This window comes from Sebastes fasciatus, chromosome 17 (assembly GCF_043250625.1).
Source record: "Sebastes fasciatus isolate fSebFas1 chromosome 17, fSebFas1.pri, whole genome shotgun sequence".
Classification (NCBI taxonomy): Eukaryota; Metazoa; Chordata; class Actinopteri; order Perciformes; family Sebastidae; genus Sebastes; species Sebastes fasciatus.
The window spans coordinates 15,177,500-15,192,791 of NC_133811.1; the positions used below are offsets into that span (position 1 = coordinate 15,177,500).

Sequence of the window (15,292 nt, forward strand, 5' to 3'; positions counted from 1 at the left end):
GCCAACATATAGGACACATTTTAAACAATGCATCTAGGCAGTTAGGTAAAGTGCTACGAGGTCTGAAAATTCTTTTGAAATGACTTTGTAAACACAAATCGTATATTACCAAATTAATCTACTAACAGTAAATTTCAGATCTTTTGTAGCATTTTGGATGGCATAAAATCAGTCTGTAAGTTAATAAAGGCCTCATGAATGTGACATGCAATTATCATCGCCATAAAAGTGGATAAAAACCAATTTCTTATGTATAATGTAAAGAGCAGAGGACCCAATATAGAACCCTGTGGCACGCCCTTAAAGAGTAAAAAAAAACTAGGTTGCTGCTTCTGCTTGAGTGGTTACTTACTGATGCTATCATCAAAGCCAACATCTTTAAACATTAACACCCCTAAAGTAGTGTTATTATGGTAAGGATGGCCTCTGAGTGAGGCGACTGGAGATTTTTTCGATCATCTGCTCCCTGTTTCATGCTGCACTTCAAAGTGTTTCATCACAAAAACTTGCCATGCGCAACGACAAGGTTCATTGCACGTGTCAACTTTGTCAAAGGCATTGACTGAGTCTCCATGGGATTCAGAGTGAGACGTTTTTGTTGCTATTCAAACCACAGATTCCCCAGAAACATACAAGAATCATCCAATCAACTGAACAGAAAAAAATGTAACGCATGGGGCATCCTGGCCTGAGGATCAAAAATCATTCCTCTGGGGGAAAAAAATTAAAAAAAACACTCTACATGATTAACAGCTGCAGTCTTTAGATGTCTATCGCTACTGTGGCAGAGTAATAACAACAAACAACATGAGACCAATTTCCATCCATAAGAGCTGTGCTGATAAGATGCACAATGTTTGGCAGTAGATTAGTTTCATTCTGTAATGACGCCATCAGCGGCCATGATTAACTAAACACAAAAAGCAGGCCTAGGATCATGGCACTGCTTAACATGAAAAAGACACTGCATCCGCTCCACAGCCTCGCAAAATGGTCCATCCTTCAGATATACAACTGAACCGAAGGTCAGCCTATATAAAAATAATGGGACACTGCACAATAGAGAGTGGGATGGATCACTACGGGTTACTGAGCAGTTGTTTGATATTATTGGGGTGAGCTAATGGCTTTGAATAACACAGGTAAAAAAGAAAACAATCATAGAAGGCTAAAGCCCCGCTAGCAGCTTCTAGAGGACACCATGTTCATTACAGCCTACGACTTAGTGGAATTATCAGAAACAATAGCGTATTCTCATTTTCCGATATTTTTCAGATTAGAATGAATATCATTACTATAACTCCTGTGGTCAATACAATATGAAAGTGCAGTACAGTATATGGTTTAGCCTTTACAGTCACCTCCTCTCCTATGGTTCTGGGAGCGAACCGTCCCATTTCCATCAGGAGAAAAGTCAGACAGACAAGGGGATTGATAAGGAATGAGGCTGGCCAATAATGATGAGATGCTGATGTAAAATTAATAAGACCCTTTCACAATCAGAACTGACCTCTCTGAGTGTTCCCGTTTCCCTTGAATTTTAAAGTTGCATAGCTAAGATGCGAGTTCAGGAGGTCTAATGTGGCTCTAACATTTTCTTCACCTTTATTTATCAGGGGAACAGCAGCTGAATAAGATAGCTCTGCTCCACAAACACCTAGTTTTGTATTGATACAGTTCCACAATAGTAAAGGAACAGTGTGTAACATTTCGGGGATTTATAAACAGAAATGGAATATAATATTCATAATATGATATGAAGAACAGAATGAGCCTTTCATATCTACATAGGGAGCGGGTCCTCTTCACGGAGTCCGCCTTGTTGCTCCGCCATGTTTCTACAGTAGCCCAGAACAGACAAACCAAACACTGCTACCAACAAGAGACTTTAACCGTAATTCTTGTTAAACTGTGGTAACGTGAGCCGCAGTGTGCAAAACTGGCATTACCCCGGTTTTGTGAGGGGGCGGAAGGGTACTCAGTAGGGATGTCACGGTGAGGAAATTCTCCCATCAGTTAATTAACTTGTGACAACACCGGTGTTACCGATTACACCGGACATCTTACAAGAAAAGACGGCGCTCAATATATGTAGAGCGCTTACTTTGATCTTTATCGTTGGGTGGCTGTGTGTCTGGCCTCTCTGGTCCAGCTTTTACTGCGAGGCCGCAGGTTTCCACCTGGAGCTGCTGTGCCCGTGCACACCAGCTGTGAGCGCTCAGTCCTCCGCACGGCAATTACCTCATTAACCTTATGGTTCCCTTACAGCACTGGGTTTAAATCCAAAGTATTGCCAAATAGGTGCTTTTGCTTTTCGCTTTTACGCCAAATCCTCCACCATCGTCTTGTCTGTCCAACTCTCTCTCGTCCCATGTGTGTAAAATCTAACTCCTGCTATGTCTCTTAGCTGAGACTATGCACGCAGCAGAACCTTTCACTCTCAGTTTGTAAAACAACGTTGGGGGTGGTGGGTAAGTAATGTAATCGGTAACACCGGTAACACCGGTAATACCGACTAACTCGGCAAGCCTAGTACTCAGTTGGTTGCAATCTGAAACCACACCACTAGGTATCACCAAATCACACACACTGTCCCTTTAACGTCTACATTTTACTTCATTGCTTAGCTGATTTCCCCAACCACCTTCTCCGTTAATTTGAAAGAGAACCTGTCACAGGTATATACCAGCCAGAGAGACCTTGGGAACTGTCAATGAATACCTTTATCCTTTCATAAAGTCCCAAAGAACCTCAGAGAGGGACACTGAAAGGCATTTCAAATACAAGTTGGCAAACCCATCTTCAGAGTTTTAGCATCTCTTCAAAACCAGCTCAATCCAGTGTTTGTGCACCACATGAGCTACAAAGACACTTATTTCACACAGGGTACTTCAGGTAGCTCTCCTTTTGACATTTTAGAGGCGGGTGCATAAGTGCCTTCGATACGGATTTGGAGTAAAAGTAAGCAAACCTCTTGATCTCCCCATAAAAATCACTGCAGACAGGCTGCAAATGCTGCAGGCGACACAAATTGACTGTGCGTGGGTGTTCACATAGCTCTTCATTTGAGTGTGAGCCTGTGTGTGGATGCGCTGCCCTATCAATCACGATCGCACAGCCGAGAGTGTAATGGCATATCCCATCAATCTTGATAAGAGTATTTGTACAGTATGTGTGTGATTGTGGAGTGAGTGGGATCATCCAGGCAACACGGTGTGCTGACAGCGTATCTGTCAAACTCAAGTAAACATAAGGATGTGTCTGTAACTGCTGTATATTTGCATGCACACAGTATTTCAGGGAATCCAAAAGTGGTAACGCCGTTCTCTGCTTAGAGGCCATCCTTACCATAATAACAGCTAATTTAGGAGCAACAGAAGTCAGACGGCGGCTGGCGGTACCACAGTTTCACAAGCATGTCGGAGATCTACAGTGGCCTTCAGGTAACGTAAAAAATGTGAAAGGCTCTCAATCGTGTTTGGTTTGTCCGTTCTGGGCTACTGTAGAAACATGGCGGAGCAACATGGCGGACTCCGTGAAGAGGACCCACTGCCTATGTAGATATGAAGGGCTCATTTTAAGCTAACGAAAACACAACGATTCTTAGATCAGGTGATTATACACTAATGAAAACATAGTTATGAATACTATATTCCATTTCTGCTAATAGATCCCCCGAAATGTTACACACTGTTCCTTTAATATAGCAGCAAAAACTATCTGCTATGTAAAGATATAGAGGAGTAATGTCTACCGGAGCAGAGAATGAATTTGCTTTCTTTGTCCGTGTGTGTTGTAGTCCGAGATTCTCCGTGCTTTTGTTGTCACATCCGGGCAGGCCGCACATGCCTTTAAGTGCATATTGGTGCATGTGAGCGTGCCCCACTTGCTTACTCATGGCCGCCATTCTGCAGTGCACTCATACGTCGGTTACAGCTGATAATGGCGTCCCGACCAGCGTCGATGAGAAAGCGTAGCACACTGTTAGCTCTGTCAGCACTGTTGCCATTGTTTGTACCGTTAGCTTAGAGCTGCCGGCTCAGCTGTCGTTCATGGAGACACTGTCCAAGAGGCAACTACTCTCTTATGAAAAGTCATTTTCCACCTTATTTACAATACTAGTGAAATATAAGTAACTTACACTGATACCTTGACAGGTCATGCACTTAAATCTACAGTCATAAGCATTCAAAAGCTAACTGGATTGTTGATAAACTGGTATTAGTATCAAGAATCCTGTAGTACGGTATATATATATAGTGGCATTGCTTCTGATGTATTCATAGCACTCTGGCAAAAAAGAGTGGAGTCGAGTACATCATTTATAACAGCAGCCGCTGATCAAGCTAGCAGACTTCCATGCAAGAAAGCTCTTTACCCACAACAATGAGAGAGAACTCTTCCTCAGACCACAACTGAGAAATTTATCAGCATCAATTCATTACATCCACAGTCTTCTGTTTGGGAATCCCATGCACCATATGCTACCAGTGATACCACTCCTTGTTACAAGCCTACTGACTGAGTCCTTACCGCAGCGGCCCGGGGTTCGAATCCCACCTGTGGCCCTTTGCTGCGTATCATCCCTTCTCTCTCCCCCTTTAATAACTATCACTGTCAATAAAGGCAAAAGACCCAAAAGTAATCTTAAAAAAAGACATCCCACCAAACATTTTTCGTTCTACTTTTGACACAATTTCATGGCGACACAAAAAAATGTGCTCAAACTTAGTTTGAAACGACAGAGAGACTGATCTTTTATTCAGCTCCTACACTGAAAACATCCCGCCAGCCAGCTTGAATGCAGGCTACCACTGAACCCCTCCGGATCCAAACCGGGTCCCACCAAAAGAAACCTCGACCCAGAACCCCCGGCTTTAATAAACTGAATATTGCTTCTTCCATGCCGCTTACCAACTGGGGCAGGAAAACATGCATAAACAGACAAAAAAAAGAAGCAGGGCAAGAAGAGATGAAGAGTGAAGAGGTAACACAAAGGTAAGAGGTAAAGGGCAGGGCATTGTAGATATGAGCACAGCTGGCAATGCCCCTAGTAAATGGTGTGCAGTCAAACAGCAAGGCCACACATGGAGCTCAGGGAGGGGAAAAAACTCCCACAACTGACATATCAGGAGAGACTGTAAAGAAACAAATTGTACCCTCCGATCATGCAGAGATAACCTTTACCTATACCTCTACATACCCCTCCACACTGTAGGTCAGACTGTAACACAGACCCCTGGGGGGAGAAAACTCACCCCAGCAAAGTAATGATGAATTGACTAAAGTTATGGCTTGCTGGCCATGCAAATGTGATTTATTTTGATCCGGAGGGAAAGAAAAAGACAGAGAGGGAGCTGAGGCGTGTGTGCCGGTATGGAGAGCCCAATCAGAATGTGCTGCTGTTGCTGCAGTGCATTGGTTCTGTATTGTGAGCAAGATTAATTATCTCATAGTGCAGGGCTACAATATACATTCCTTTCTCTGAATCGCTTTCTCCTCCACTTCATTTCATTTCACTCTATTACGGAGAATCTGTAGAATCCCTTGTCATGAAATAAGGAAGCTAGAGGCATAATGTGAGCAACAAAGTGTGAGTGTGTCATTTGTCTTTTCATCAAAGCACTCTGCAGGTGGTGTTTTTTGTTCTAAATGAATATTCCACTTAACTGAGTAAATAAGTGGTTAATCTTAACAAAGGGGACTGAACCTTCTCTGGGCAAAAAGCTATTAGACTTGCAGACAGAATGGGTGAATACTGGTGGAATAAATTGACAACCCACTTACACCCACACGCACACACTCGTCTCCTTACCGTGCACAGGTCCTTGTACTGCATCTTCTGGAACTTGGTGTCAGCGTTGCCAGCACACAGCTCCACATATCCCAGCACCACCTGGAACACCGTGTTGTGGATAGCCTGGGTGAAGTGCATGTGCAGCTGGTCCATAGCAGTCTGCAGAGAGAGCCAATCACACACTGTTATGAAAAACGACTATGTTAAGATGTCACTGTCATCTACCAGAGTGGATCTGTGAAAAGGCAGACGGATAGGGAAAATTACAAATCGAACTTCTTCGAGACACATGCTGTATACTCGATATTTTGGATTATTTGCAGACATATTATGTTAGCTAAACAATAATGCATGAGGGGAAATGGGCAGAGCTGTCTCCTGGGAACTGCTATGTTCAAGTCCAAGTGAAAATGGGCAATTTTGCCTCTGAAACCAGCTCAGTTTGCTGTGGAAAGTGTCATTAATGAAGCCATTACGGCAAAGAACAATTTGAAAAACACAATGGCAGAGGCATATTAGTGACATGTATGGTAGCACACTTAACTGCCTCCAGCTCTGTTCACCTCACAGCACCATTCATCTCATATGGATTACCCAGAGCTATTTCATCAAAATGATTGATTATCAGGGCACTATGAATTAAAGGAAAATGTCCCCAATTACTCTTACACTGTTAAATTTAGCATATGAAACATGATACAAATATTATTACACGGCTTTGTTGAATACTCGATTCTAATTAGATAATCAGTTAGTTAGTCACTGAAAAAAAGCTGCCACATGCGGCTGGCAAAGATCCTAATGAGAACAGTGAGTGTAAACAAAACAGTTAAGTTGAGGTCTTTAAAACGAAAACAATGAGTTAAAAGACCCTAAAATGCTTGAAATAGCTGAGGGGAACTGCAGAGACAGGTGATCATTTTCTTTTTTTTTTCCATTTCCATCCTATTAACATAAAATGTAATAATTTGATCCATTGTTAATATAAAAGTACTGATTATCACAGCTTTTTGGCCAAGTAAGATTTGCTCTTAACTGTGATTTGACAAAAAACATCTGCAGTACAATGTCGCTCCGTCGCGCTGAGCCCTGTTTGTGCCTTTTGCAATTTAAGTTTGTTGTCACTTATTCTCTCAAGTTACATTCACCCTCATTTTCTGTTCTGCAGCTCCCACCCACAGCCTCGCTACGGGACCCTAGTGAATTCGAGGACACCAGAGTCGCAGGAGACGTGGGCACAGTGTTTCAGTGCAATTAGACTGTCTTACAAACAACCACAAAATGTTGCCCCCCATCCATTCTGACTGCCTGCTGCCACAAAAGTAATTTAACATTTCTTCCTTCTTTTCTGAGGGAGTTTCACTTCATCTGTGCAAAAAAAAAATCCGTGAACATCGCTGGCTGTACAAAGCATGGACGGTAGACAAGAAAAGGAGGCACCTTACATTTTAATAATCATCATCTTTAGACATAATTATCAATCGAGTGCAAAAGCAAACAGACTCATCTGCAACTACTTATACTAACCAAGCAGATGTTTCATTCAGACAAATGTTGGAAAAACAACCTGGGTGTCATGTTCATTAGGCTCTGAGCCAGGAGAACGAGAGCCAGAGAGAGCAGTGTAAAGAAAACACAGATGGTCTGAGGTGCTATGCTACTGCGGGTCAAGAGCCTTGTACCTCTTGGATGACACAGTTCATTCATGTATCCAACTGAAAAGTGTCATTAAAAGTAAAAATAAGTCTATAAGATTCAAACTAAGATCATAGAGGTATCATGTGAGGAATGCAGATGCAGAGAGAGGGTGTGATAGATCTATTCAGTGCAAGCAAAAGAAAAAAAGAGAAGGGAAGATGAAAACAACAACAAGCCCTTAGGAGCAATGGCAAGAGGCAGTCAAGAACAACTCCTTAGTTAACTTTAGAGACTGAAAATGCTCATTATCACAGAAAAAACAATCACTCTCAACAAGCGCTGATGACCCAGTCTCCACCTCAAGCATGGTTGTTAATATCAAGAGGCATATAGCGGATTTATTAGCATCAACATTGACGCTAGTTTCGAATAACAATGAGAGAATACGTTCGTTGTCGTGTGAGTGCCGGGATGAGAATGAGGCTCTTTGAGGAACAGAGTTTGTGAAAGCTCTGAAATTAGCACCCACCACCCGCCAAATGCAGGTAAATGTTAAGGTAAAATCGTCAGGCCATCCGCCACTTTAGCGGACGGGGAAAATGCACAACAGAAAGACTTATATAAAAGCAACGCTATTTGTAGGCTTTACAACCTTATTTGTTTTGATTGACAGTTGAAGTTCATCGAATGCTAACGATTAAAACAATCAATAAAAAGACCCAAGAAACGTGTTTTTTATGTTTCTTTGTTGTTCCAGGCTAGATATTTTCTGTATGATTTGAAAAGTATTGATAGTATATTTTTCAGGCCCGGCATGCATGTCAGCCTCGTCATCGTTCAAAACGATCATGCGTGGCTGGATAGACTGCCTACTCATTTCAGCACGTTGGAGTAGGAAAGTAACAAATATTTCAAGGACGACAAAGATTACGTAAGCACAAAGTTTATAATTCGCGCTTACAACTCCAGCCTTGACTGATTATAACCCATATCAGAGAGCACTGGTACACGAAAATAGGAAGGTGAAAAGAAAATAATTTTCACACCTAAGCAGAAAGCATAAGATCAGGGCTATGAAAAAGAGAAGAAGAAGAAATGTAATTCAAAGCAGAAGAAAGAGATCAGGGCCAAGTGATATGTTGCAGGTGATGATGGAGTGCATGGGTTATTAAAGAGAGAGGCCTGAGCATTAGAGATCAATGCTTTTTGCCAAAAAATATGAGGGCTGGAATGGGATATGAGGAGTAAGAAAAGAAAGACGCGAGTGATAAATGATAATATCTGTGGTTCGTTATATTTCTCCCCAGGCATTTTTTAGCAGGAGTGTTTTGTTGGTGTTGTTGTTGTTGTTAGTGTTTTGTTGCTGATGTTTTACAGCTTCAAAAATGTTGTTGTGACTGTATCATCTCAGCCGTTTCGAGAGCTTATTTCATATTATCCAAGGATTATTTTGAAGAACTCGGGTCTGTTTTGTGGGTGATTTCGGTGGGTGTCAGTTGATTGACATTAAGCGGAGCATAACGTAGTCACAAAGGATGACATGCATGCCCTGTGGCCTAAAATATTCTCTACTCCAGTGAGAAAAAACCCTGAATTCACTCACTGGGGTGAAAACACTCGACTGAGGCAAGAAGGAATAATAATGACGAAGAGAAACTTGAATAAAACAAATTACATTCTCATAATGGTTTAACCAGCGTGTCTGTGGAAGATATCTTTACACCGTCCTAATCTAAATGGTGGCAAAAGGTCGTGAAAGTAAAGAAACAACACTGGCTATTGAATGCGCACAGCCCTGACATAAGGTTAAGGAGAGGAACAGCCAAGATGAACAATCTTTTAAAAAATGCTGACACTCAATCCCCCCCCGCCAAAAAAAGACAGAGACCAAGAGTCAAACAAAAAGACATATGCAGTACGCCAGGACAACAATCGGACCATCACATCCAGTCATGTTTAGCCATTCCCCGTGACCCTGTAGACGAGTCAAACCACTGACCTGTGTCTTTCCCAGGAGCGTGTAGGCCAGTTGGACCTTGGTGTAGTGCGAAACATCAAAGTGCTTACAAGTCTTCGACAGGGCGACATCAAGCTGCTCCTGGAGCCAGAGAGAGAACGATGACAAAGGAGGAGAAAAAGAGAGGGATTATCAACCTTAAGACCGGGGATTTAGATATAGATGTGCAGATTTATAGCTACCACACAAGGTCAAGGGTAATTGGATGTGAATGTGGGTGTATATATATGAGTGTGTGTAAGTCTTTGACAAAGAGCTAAAATGAGAGGTAAGAAAGTAAATCAAGGTTAGCAGGAAGTTTGGATGTACAGGGATAAGCCGACCTCAAAGATTATAGCGCTGACAAAGGCGGTAAGTGATCAAACGCCTTGCGTCACCACGTCTTTTCTCACGCCTTTTATGTTTAAAACTGCATTTGAACATAATGCAACAACTACCGCTGACGTACGTTCTCAAACTACTTAAGAGGAAGTCAGAAATTATTTATTAAATTAAATTATAATTTTATATTCCAAAGTACTTTGAGGAAAGACAAACCATGTTGTGGAATTTTAATGGTGCTTTATGCTGGGTCATTTGATGACTCATTCCACTACATGTAGAGTTTGAAAATGTTCGTCTTTGGTTCCTGCTATTGCCGTTTTCTACAATAATTTATCTATGCTTTAAAAGGTCCAGTGTGTAGGATCTAGTGGCATGTAGTGGTGAGATGAGGAGATTACAACCAACTGAAGCCTCTCCAGTGTGCCGAGCCTGTTGGAGAGCTACGGTGGCTGAAGCGAAAACGCGAATAGTCCTCTCTAGAGCCAGTTGGAACAGAGCTAGTGCGTAGAGTGTGTGTGTATGTGGGAAGTGAGTGGTGAAGCCAGAGAGAGAGAGCGGCGGCGACGGGAGCGAGTACGTTATCGACTCCAGCTCAAGCAGGAAAAGTTAACAGAGTCTGGTTTGTCTGGGCTACTGTAGAAACATGGTGGAGTGTGTGTGAGTGAGTGAGTGTGTGTGCGTGTGTGTGTGTGTGTGTGTGTGTGTGTGTGTGTGTGTGTGTGCGTGTGTGTGCGTGCGTGTGTGTGTGTGTGTGTGTGTGTGTGTGTGTGTGCGTGAGTGAGATCGAAGACGTATTGCAAGTAGAAAACAGTTAGGAATCAAGGGATATTACAGACTAGGCTGACTGCCAACTAATGACAACTCTATTGTGTAAACTTAGTATATGCTGTGCAGTATATGTATATATGTAGAGTATATGCATATTCATATAGTGTATATATTGTGTTTGGCACTTAGCATTCTTAAGTTGAAGGTGTTTGATGTGTGTGTCTGTACTTTGTGCAACTGTTTACCTTTCTAATTTTAGAGGATTCTGCTTAATCACAAACTCATGCTGACAGGTAAACAAACGAGCACCTTGCTGCGTGGCTATGTGTGTGTGTGTGTGTGTGTGTGTGTGTGTGTGTGTGTGTGTGTGTGTGTGTGTGTGTGTGTGTGTGCGTGCGTGCGTGCGTGCGTGCGTGCGTGCGTGCGTGCGTGCGTGCGTGCGTGCGTGCGTGCGTGCGTGCGTGCGTGCGTGCGTGCGTGTGCATGCACGCCTGTTTCTTGTGTACCGACAAAACCGTAAGTAATTAATCTAGTCAAGCGCAGCGGCAGCGGTGCAGAGAAAATTGCTTTGCATACCATTTATCACAACACAGCTAGAGATGAAACAGATATAATTTACGGTGCCTGTGCACTGACAATAATGACTTTCTGAATGTGTCAATATTTGGCAGACCCAGAATGAGAAAGGCAAACTATGAAAATGTCAAAATTAAGTATAAATTGCTTCTTTCAGATGAGGGCTTCTGGAAAATTACAGGGTTAGAGCACAATCTTATTCACTGCTAAAAGTCGCTTTACTGATATCGCTCACAAATAACGTGATTAGAGATAAAGCAGGAAGGCACATACCTCTATTTGCTCCAGAGTGTCTTGTAGTTTGGAATTCAATTCGCTGTGAGGGGGGAAAAAAGGAGATTGTTGAGGGTTAGTTCCTTAATTGAAGCAGAATATGGAGTCAGCTATTTAATATCAATATATTAATTAATTAATGGATAAGATATTAATCATTTTGTCAATAAAATGTGAAAAATAATTTCAAAAAATGACTAAATTGATGTGGTAAATGCCCATATAAATTTACTGGAGTCGATATCAAAAATTGACTTTGTTCGATGTTTGATCAAAAAAAATTACAAATATTCTCAATTTCCAATGACATGAGACACAAGCAAATTATATATTCTGACATTCAATAATGAAAATTGCCATACATTAATCTTCTATTAATCGATTAGTTAGAATTTTTTTCAAACATGTAAAAAATTAAATAAATATACTAGAATATTGTATAGAATACAGGAAAACAAAACAACAATACCCAGCAAACATATACAATAAACTCTCAATAACAACATAATTAAATATTGCATGTTCGAATTGAGTAACCAGTATTGGAACCAGAATTTGGCTTGGTTTATATTTCTAAATTAAGAATATTCATCTAAAAAGAGAACCACTTCATCAACAAGCTGCAGCCGTGTGTCTCACAAGTCTCCTCCATACAAACAGGGCAAACGGGAGCAAAAGTATAAGTGATGGATGTATTTCCAACTAATATTTTGGGAAGATGAGTTTTTGTGTTTCAAGTGTTTGTACTTTTTCAATAAATTATATGTGTCTGTATGTACCAGACTATTACGGATACAAAACACTACGTTTCCTTGGAGCGTGCTCTGATTTTGCCTCATCCTGGGAAACACGTTTCAACTTAAAGAGCTGCGAGGTAGCAACGGAAATCACGACTTCTTTGCCATCCCAAGACACCGATCCAATCCCCTTGTGACTCCCCCTGCACTGCGCCCATTCATAATCATCCTCTGTTCCACCATTTCCCTGCCTCTCTCCCTGCTGCGCTTGGGGTCTTTTTCAGGTCAGCCCGCACTTATGTTATGCCTTGTGAGACCACAATCGCCCAAGGGAGAGAGTGTCCTTAACAAAATTGCTAATTAAGCATCTTAGCTTCAATTGGGTATCGAGTGAGGAGAGTGAGGAGAGTGAGGAGAGTGAGGAGAGTGAGGAGAGAGAGGAGAGTGAGGAGAGAGAGGAGGAGGAGGGAGCGGAGGAACTGAGAGGAGACTACAGATGGAGTCCCACAGGTCGTCTGCAAAACAGGTAACAAAATGAGCTCGCCATTTCATAACTTGTAAGCCTTTTTTGTCTGCCTCTGTGTGTGTGTGAGAGAAATATTATAGATGAGTTAAAACCAGCCAGTTAGCAAAGAGAAAGTTACAACCACAACTGGAGACTCAAATAATGGCCACAATATGGAAAAAAAAAATGGACAGATGAGCTATTCTTAGCTCATCTGTCCATTTTTTTTGAGAGTTTAAGAGTTTAGAAGAAGCTACTTACTATCAGCGTCTGAACTAAACTGCCAAGGATGATTGAGAATTTCTCATCAAACAGTGTGACATAGCAGATGCAAACGGAGTGCTGCTCACAATCTCTATTACTACCACAACCACACTGTAACTAAATCTAATGAGGGTATGCACCACAGCAATGATAACAACAGTAATTCTCAGCTACAAGCTCAGTTAGGCGAGTCATAGCCAGTATCCTCCCACCACGAGGAAGCCAATATAAAGAAAACACACAAAGTGAGTAAGCTGGCTCAACTACAGAGGGGTGAACGGATCAATGTCAGGTCCTGGCTACTAAAGAAATGTATCTGAATGTCCATATGCAAGGCCCGGGAGAGCGCTAAACAAAGGCTTCCAGCTCTGGCAGCAACACTAAGGAGATGCAACAGAGGAGCAGAGGCCAACAGGATAAATGCCCTGTTCATCACACAACTTTCTTTTGTACTCCCACGCTGCAGTGTGGGAGAGTAACACAAACAACAAACTGAGCAGTATTGGAAAAGCATATAAGAGGAAAAAAAAACATCCCACAAGACCAGTGCTCGGGGGCTAACACACCTGAGAGTGAGGCGGACCACTGCAATTTCCAGAATAAGAACCAGTCACCATCACAGCATTGCAGACATCCAACAGTGGTTGACAAACATTAGGAACTGGGCAGCAACAGGGCCTAACATCACCCATACCTACTGGTTAAAGGAACTAAAATGCACACATTATAGGTGCTATGATATCCAGAACATTAATAAAGCAGCAAAGAACTATTTGTTATGTAAAGATATAGTGAGGTAATATCTACCTGAGCAGAGAATGAAGTCACTCTACCTCTTCTCCGTGCTTTGTTGACATAGCCGGGCCAGCCTTGTGTGCCTTTTAGTGCATGTTCATACATGTGAGCGTGCCCCACTTGCTAGCTCTCAGCCGCCACTATGCACTGCTTTTGTACTGTATACTTGTACTGTTAGCGCTACTAGCATCGTTAGCTGCGAGCCACCAGCTCAGCCGTCGCCATATTGAGAGCCGTGCGGAGGTAATAGAAATGCCCCCAATCTCGCATTTAGCACCTTTAAAGAAGATCAAGGTGGTTTGTTTGTCTTATATTACACCAAGCATTTAAGGATCCATGTGTGTGGCATTGAGTGCTCTGGTTTATTTTCCAGTCCCATTTTGCTAACAGGAGATTCGATGATGTGTAGACCAGCTGTTAATAACTGTTCATGTGTTCTGCTAGGTGTTAAAGGAATAGTTTGACATTTTGGGGAAACATGCTTATTTGCTTTCTTTTGAAGAGTGAGATTAGAAGATTGATGCCACTTTCATGTCTGTCTGCTAGATATGGAGCTAGAGCCAGCTAATGCTTCGCTTAGCAAAAAAGACTGGAAGCAAGGGGAAACAGCTAGCAAAACAAAGCATAACAAAATCCGCCTGCAAGCACCAGTTCACTAACTGATATGTTATATCTTGTTTGTTTAATCCACATAGAAACGGAAATGCAAAAGCAACTATTTCTTGGCTAGAACAGTGAGGAAGTCACTGACTCGGCCTTGCTTATGTTTGGATTAAACAAACAAGATAGAATGTGTTAATTAGTGAGCTTAAAGGTGCTGCTGGGTGTAGTTTTGAACTTTAGACAGAGCCAGGCTAGCTGTTTTCTCCTGTCTTTATGCCAAGCTAAGCACCTGCTGGCTCTATCCTCATCTGACTCTTGGCAAGAAAGCAGATTAAGCGTATTTCCCAACTTTTTCCTTTAAGAACACAAGAGGTCAATGCAAATCCAATAACCCAGGTGACCGTATTATCTGGTCCTCCTGTTATTGGGTCCATCCCATAAATATATTGCCACTGTCCAGTGCGTGTTCATGTGTGTGCAGATGCAGCTCCTCCCCACAAACTGGCACCCTCCCACGATCAGACAGAATGCATAAATAACAGATGAGGAGAGAAACCTAATTAACAATCTGTTCCCTGCAGGGAACAGAAGGATTGAAATAGAGTTACGTGGATATCAGGGAGTTTTTTTTAAACACGGTTTTCAATCATCACTGGTAATAGGTGTCCACAGGGCCTTGAGGCAAGCCCCTCCACGGTGACTGCTGACTTGCTAAATTGGCAAAATGTGGACTCAGGGGTCCTGCAGGATGCTCAGATTTTGTGGCAATGACGTTTTTGCTGTAGTATTGTTTGCCACTGTTACAAGAGAGGAAACAAAGTGCCAGGGGAAGGGCTTTAAAGAGTGAAACGTAGCGAGAAGAAGGGACAACAACCGTAACATGCAAGTGAGAAAGCAGAGGATGGTTAGGGGGAAGTTAAAAGAGGAGAGGTTAACAAGAAAAGGCTTCAAGAAGGTGGTTGTAGAAAGAGCACTGGCAAAATTGATCAGACCAG

At 42.1% G+C, this 15,292-nt stretch overlaps 1 protein-coding gene across 2 annotated transcripts in view; it reads right to left on the bottom strand.

The window, feature by feature from the left end:
* The window catches only part of vps50 (VPS50 subunit of EARP/GARPII complex), a 130,901-nt gene that overhangs the window by 81,196 nt on the left and 34,413 nt on the right, over positions 1-15,292 (bottom strand). For both annotated transcript variants that reach the window (XM_074614628.1, XM_074614627.1), the window contains exons 10-12: positions 11,394-11,436; positions 9,435-9,533; positions 5,816-5,956 (exon numbers count right to left, since the gene is read on the bottom strand). In XM_074614628.1, coding sequence (XP_074470729.1) covers positions 5,816-5,956; positions 9,435-9,533; positions 11,394-11,436 — 283 coding nt within the window. The remainder of the gene's footprint in view (positions 1-5,815; positions 5,957-9,434; positions 9,534-11,393; positions 11,437-15,292) is intronic.